This window comes from Chlorocebus sabaeus, chromosome X (genome assembly GCF_047675955.1).
Source record: "Chlorocebus sabaeus isolate Y175 chromosome X, mChlSab1.0.hap1, whole genome shotgun sequence".
In the NCBI taxonomy this organism is placed as follows: Eukaryota; Metazoa; Chordata; class Mammalia; order Primates; family Cercopithecidae; genus Chlorocebus; species Chlorocebus sabaeus.
In genome coordinates this window covers 79,675,631-79,681,949 of record NC_132933.1, presented here as the reverse complement: position 1 = coordinate 79,681,949, position 6,319 = coordinate 79,675,631, and the positions used below count along the sequence as shown (strand labels likewise).

Below are 6,319 nucleotides of genomic sequence, written 5' to 3'. Positions count from 1 at the left end.
CACTGTTGGAGGGCATAAACTTTGTGGAAGAAGCATTTGGCAGCAGAGAGCAAGGTATATAAGGCAATTAAATATTTCTTGATGTCAGCAAACATTCAGCTCCAAATGTGTTACGGAAAAGCCATAGCCATTTAAAAAAATATATCGAGGGGCAGGATTTTGGAAATTATAGTTCATCTGTAAAATGAAACACTAAGTAAAAATAAAATTATAGGAGACTATTAAAGAATTTGGAAAGATGGTAAGTAAAATTTCTTACGCTGAAAATATACCATAATGAAACATACATCCTATATTACATTTTTGGAGGTACTAGTTATTTTCATGTATGTCTCAAATGCTTCAAAAGTTTTTTCTATTTTCGTCAAGTGGTAGAATCAAGAATGACTTTCAATTTTTTCTTTAGAATATTTTAAAAAATGCTTTTAGTTGATAATGTATTGTCTGCATAAAGATGAATGTTTAAAACAAATAGAAACAAAAAATCTCAAATTATAAGTAATTTAATATCAAGTCTCAAAAACTGTACAGGTATCCAGGTACACTCACAATATCTGCGTAGTTTATGAGGGTAAATTGGTACTATCTTTATAAATGGTCACTTACTAAAGAAGGAAAAAAAAAAGATTTTAAGCCTCCCAATCTTTTCATCCTTCAATTATACTATGAATGTTTGTTCAGGAAATAAACATGAATGTAATGTTTGTGCACTGTGATCCTGTTGGCAGCTTTGGCTTGTGTAAGAAAACAAGATGAAACAACCCAGATGTCCAACAATTACTTAAAACAAATATATCCCTATATCTATATCTAATATGTACATATATCTATCACTCTATCCAGCCCAATCACACATTAGAGCACTAAACATCCATGAAAACTATTTTAGAAGAATATTTAATGACATGAAAGTTCAAGAATATCTATAAATCTATGTCTATAATATATATTTATGTGTGAAAAAGCAGATATTGTAACAGTATATACAATAATTTCACATATATATCACATAAAAATACGGGGCAGATACAGATGAAAATGTTTCAGAAATGTATAAGTAATCATCAGAAACGATTACGGGTGACATTAATTTTTCTCTGTTAACTTGTCTGCTTCGTGATTATTTTTTTTTTCCTGCAATGACGCTGAATTACTTTTCTGACAAAAGGGAAAAGGACAGGAAGTGGGCACAGGGGAAGGGGGTATTAAACAGTGTTGGATTGCAGCAGAACCACCGAAGACAGCGAAATACCCTTTGCAGCCCGACAAGCTGGCCAAGACACACACATAGACACACACACGCACGCACACACACAGGCACACACGCACATATGCACACACACATACCATCAATTACGGTGACCAAGAGACTATGCAGGGGAAACGGGCATACTCTTTACTAGCTGCGCTGGCCGGCACGAGTGCAAATCGGTACAATGCTTATGAAGGGGGCCTTTTGGCAACACACAGGAAAAGTCTTTAAAATGTCTCTATGTGGATCTTGCAAGTCCACAGTTAAGGAGACCACCCCACCGGGATGCTGGCAAAGATTTGGCTTGACAAGGAAGGATTCACTCATCAAAGCACAGAGCACGCAATGTTGGTCTTAAACACAGGGAAAGAACTAGGCACCACTTGAATGTCCAACAATGTGGGAATGATTACAGAAATGTTAAGGTCCACGGATACACTGGAGCACTCTGCAGGCACTGAAGATGACGTTTCATAAGCCTGTTGATAACATGGAAAGAAGTTCAATGGGTTGATTTTTGTTTGGTTTTAGTTGCTGAAAAAGCAGGTTAAGAAACACCACATACATGAACCATTCTATAACAGTGTGTTAAAAGGGAAGGCGGGGTGGGGGTGAGCAAAGGAGAGAGAGGGAGAGAAGAGAGCCTGGAAAAGCAGCACACCAAAAAGGTAAAAGTGGTTCTCTCTGGGGAGTAGGACCAGGGGAGCAATTACTCTCTTGTTTCTTCCCTCATCTAACATCCTTCTCCTTTCTGATGTTTCTACCATGAAATGGTATCACCTGTGCAGTAAACAAAGAGAGAATGAAAATGCTTTTTAAACCAAACCACAGGGAGGAGAGGCAGCCTTTAACCTACAAATGGCACAGATTAGTAAGATTATTCACAACGCCCTTGGTAGGGGTGGGCGGGGGAGAGGAAGGGAAGGAGAGGAGAGGTGGAGAGAGAAAATAGGAAGGGGGGGGGGGGAAAGAGAGAGGGAGAGAGAGAGAGACCTGCACTCCCAACACAATAAATACACTGCTGGTGGGTTGGCGGGGGAGGGCTGGGGGTGGGGGGTTGTAAACCGGGTTTGAACCAAGGTTTGGCTCTGCTGGCTGGCTAGCTCCTGGGATGTCTTCATCGCAAGGTGGCCTCCTCGTCGGTGTCTTCCTCGAAATCCTTGACGTCAGCACTAGTGGACTGCCTGGCCCAGGCTCCCCTTTCGGCCTCTCGTTCTTTATGCGACTTGAATCTCCCGACGAAAATTTTGCGGTAGTTCAGGAACATGCCATTCATCACGTCGATGGCCCGCTCCGCGGATTCCTGCTTTTGGAAGTGCACGAACCCGTAGCCCTTGGGCCCCTTTTCGTCACAGGCCACTTTGCAGGAAAGGATGTTGCCGAACGCCGAGAAGATGTTGTACAGCGCCTTGTTGTCGATGGTCTTGCCCAGGTTCTTGATGAAGACGTTGCCCACCCCGCTCTTGCGGAGCGACGGGTCCCTCTGGGACCACATGATGCGCACTGGCCTGCCCTTTATGACATCAAAGTTCAGGGTCTCCAGGGCCCGCTTGGCGTCCACCGGTTGCTGGTAGTTGACATATGCGTAGCCCAATGAGCGGCGGGTGATCTTGTCCCTGCAGATGCGGATGGAGAGGATGGGCCCAGCTGGACTGAATTTCTCGTACAGCATTGCCTCGGTCACCTCAGGGTGCAGGTCGCCCACGTACAGGGAGGCCATCGGAAAATCTGGGTTCCCCTCACAGCCCCCGCGGGTCTCAGCATCCGCATCTGCATCGGCGGCGGCCGCCGCAGACGCCACAGCGGCCGCCACCCCCTCATTCGCAGCCGCATCCGCATCCGCATCCGCATCCGCCTCCCCCAAGGGGGTCCCTGCAGCCTCCGCTGCGGCGGCGGCTTCGGCCGCGCTGCCCTCCGCCACCGCCACCGCCGTTGCCGCCCGGGCGGCCTCCGCCTCCCCCAGGGTGGCCTCGGATGCTGCCTCCTCTATTGAGGCCTCGGCCTCCACCTCAGCCTCCACCTCTGCTTCCGCCTCCGCCACGGAGGCCTCCGCCACGGCCTCTGCCACGGTCGCCGCCGCAGCCTCCGCCGCCGCCGCAGCCGCTGCCGCCACCGCCGCCGCCACTGTCGCTGCTGTCGCCACGGTCGCCGCTGCCGCCGGGCCGCTGCCGCGACCTCCCTTCCCGCGAGCTGGGGGACGGAGAGGCGGGGGAGGGCAGGAGGGCCGGTGGGTGCCGGAACCCAGACCCGATGCGCAAGCGGGAGCTGGCGCAGGGGATCCGAACTGGCGAGTTCAAGTCACCTGGGATGGCAGGTGTTGCCAGGAGCGCGCCGGTGCGAGTCGCAGCAGCCTGCAGCCAGCTGCTGTTGCCGCCGCCGCTCGGTCGTGGGCTAGCGCGCAGGGTGCGGGGCGCGGGCGGGCGGGCGGGCGGCGTGTGGTGGGGGGCGGGGGGTGTTGGCGTCTGTCGTCCGGGCAGCTGGGAAGGCTTCTGTCTCTTTGGTTCCCCCTGTGGCTGCTGCGGGGCTGCGGGGCTGCGGGGGCCGCGGGGCCGCGGGGCCGCGAGCGGTGGGAGAGGACGCCGGCAGGAGAGGGAGCAGGGGCGGGAGCGGGGTCGGGAGCAGGGGCGGGAGTGCTCAGCCACTCAGGTCGCCTGGATATTTATGAAAAGGGCGCCAGGGAAAGGGCTGCGCTGTAGACCGAAGGGATAAGGGTTCGATTCGGAAGGGAGCGTTATTGGTATCCCCTCTCTCCACATAATGGAACGTTTAAATGATTAAATCAAGTACCTTGCAGGAGAGGCTGGGGTGGCCTTGAGGATACACTCAAGGCCTCGGGACATGCAGTCTGGAAGTGGGGGAATCAAGAGCACCCTGTCTCTAGTACTGTCCTCAATGATAAGGTGAGGAAAGCCAAACCCAGGGCTGGGAACAGGGCCTGGTCCAGAGCCAGGCACTTGTTTATTCTTGGCTCTGCTCTCAAGGCGCTGAGGTTCCCAACCTGGACCAAGAAGTACATATTCAGGTTCAAAAGATAAACCAAAACAAAACCTGAGCTCTCTCTCTAGAATGAAGTGCCTGGTCCCAGATCACCAGCTAATATTTATGGAAAGCTTATCAGGTACTTGGTACTGGGGGCTAAGGGGCCCACAATATGTTAAGTGAGCAGGGAGTGTCGATGTGTTGGAGGTGTAGAGCAGGGTGAGAAGAGGTGAGCAGTGTGTGTGTGGTGAGAGCAGAGAGGCCACACAGAGCCAGATGCTGGGCGTATAGACAAGGGAGCCACCATGAGAGCTGAGTGTAACAGAAGCTACAGTCCCACTTCCTCCAGAGAGGAGAACCAACCCCTAACTCTTCTTGGTAGCAATTAAGTGAGGCTGCACCAAAGGCAGAAACCCCGAGGTGGGCTCTGAAACATGGGGAGCAGTCCACCATGTCAAGGCAGGAAGGAAGGCATTCTGGCCATGCCTAATAATCTGGCAGGGCCAGAGCTCATGGTCTCCAAGAGTACATGGTAGCAGACAGGGCTGGAAGGTGTGGGACCCTGAGAGTCAAGCTAAGGTGCTTCGACTGTATACCCAAGGTCACAGGGACCACTCAGCATGTTCAAGGAGGGAAGCAGTATGATCAGAACTTTAGAATGAGTACAAATTAAACATCAATGTGCATGTATAAGTGCACATTTACACGTACACGCACGTACAAAACCAAGACAGGGCTGACAGAACACAAGGAAGAAAGTCAGATGTGACCAATTCAAAAAGAGTCTGAACAATCCTTCCCTCTGTCCCTTTTCATTCCATAAATAGGGGTCTCACATTTACCGTGAGCCAGTGGGGCCAGATATTTAAAAAGAGAAAACCATAGTGCCTTCCCTCAGGATGCCTGCACTCTGCTAAAGCTCAGCCTGCCCCCACAGAAAACAGAAGTGTCAGCAGAGGACTGTAAGTGCTATGTGATTGGACTATGGTGGCCATGGAATTTCACCTGCCTGGCACATATTCTCTCATCCTCTCCTCCTCTGCCATGTTTGGGTAAGTAAAGCTGTGTTCTGTGGTTGCAGTGATGGCTGGATCTTGGCCGTCATACATGATAGAACAACCGTGAACCTGAGGAAGTGACTGAGTCACTGTGGGGTGCGAGGCAGTGAGAACTCTTCATCGCTGGCTGGAAAGCATCCCAAGGTGGCTGAGAAGCAGATACACAGACATGTACCTCTCCAGCTTGCAAAGTCCAGCTCTCTGCCTGTAGGCAGGGCTAGAGCCAGCAAAGGCAAGGGACAGAGACCTAGGAAAAGCCTGCTGTACAGCGCATGCCTGACCAAGGTGATCACTGTCACTGCTGTTAAGAGCCATCTCCTGGGGGTCTAGGTTGCTTGCAGGCAGGGAACAGATGAAGCTGTGCCTCACCATTTCCAGGTTGGTGTCCAAGAGGGACCTGAGAAGGCAGAGGCCAAGGGGGAAGCCATGCTCGCAGAGGGGTAGGGGATGTGGCGAGGATGAGAAGAGCTTCTCGGCCCATTGTTAGGAAACAGAAATGACAAGGAAGACCAAGTCGAGGACCAGGACTCAACAAGATCTCCTTCTCTGGTGTTGGCTTCCAGTACACAGAGCCAACAGAAATCGGTGAAACAGCAGGAGAAGGAAGTTCAGGGAAGTCATGCTATGGCTAGCAAATCCCCAAACCTGAAAACAATTCCTAGGATCCTGAAGCTCTAGCAACAGCAACAGGGCTACCAAAGAGACAAGGACACATCTGGGACTGCTCCCCAAGTCCTTTCTCAGGGGCTTCCATGGAGTCGAGTTTCCACCTCCTTTTTGTTTTTTATTTTTAAAGTTACTTTGTGGTCAGTTTCTGCCACCTGCAAATGGAATGTGTTCTGACCACTACACACTGTGACAGGGGCAAAAATAAAGAACCCTGTGGAGCCTCAACAGAGGGAGGGGAAGTTTCCTTTCCTGTGGGAGGAAGTGCTGCTGATTTTATTTATTCAGTGATTCAAGAAATATTCCTGGAGGGTCTTCTATGTACCGAGTATTCTGCCAGCCAGACTGTCCCTGCACTCAGGGA

General features: G+C 50.7%; 1 protein-coding gene across 1 annotated transcript; it reads right to left on the bottom strand.

The window, feature by feature from the left end:
* Positions 1 to 301: 301 nt before the first annotated feature.
* On the bottom strand, positions 302 to 3,659 carry PABPC1L2B (poly(A) binding protein cytoplasmic 1 like 2B). The gene has a single exon (XM_073013191.1). The coding sequence runs from the start codon at positions 2,970 to 2,972 to the stop codon at positions 2,370 to 2,372; it is 603 nt and encodes a 200-aa protein (XP_072869292.1). The 5' UTR covers positions 2,973 to 3,659; the 3' UTR covers positions 302 to 2,369.
* Between the last annotated feature and the right edge of the window lie 2,660 nt (positions 3,660 to 6,319).

What these genes read in the sequence shown, in the direction of transcription:
- PABPC1L2B (XM_073013191.1), bottom strand. Translation starts at nt 2,972, where the DNA reads ATGGCCTCCCTGTACGTGGGCGACCTGCACCCTGAGGTGACCGAGGCA.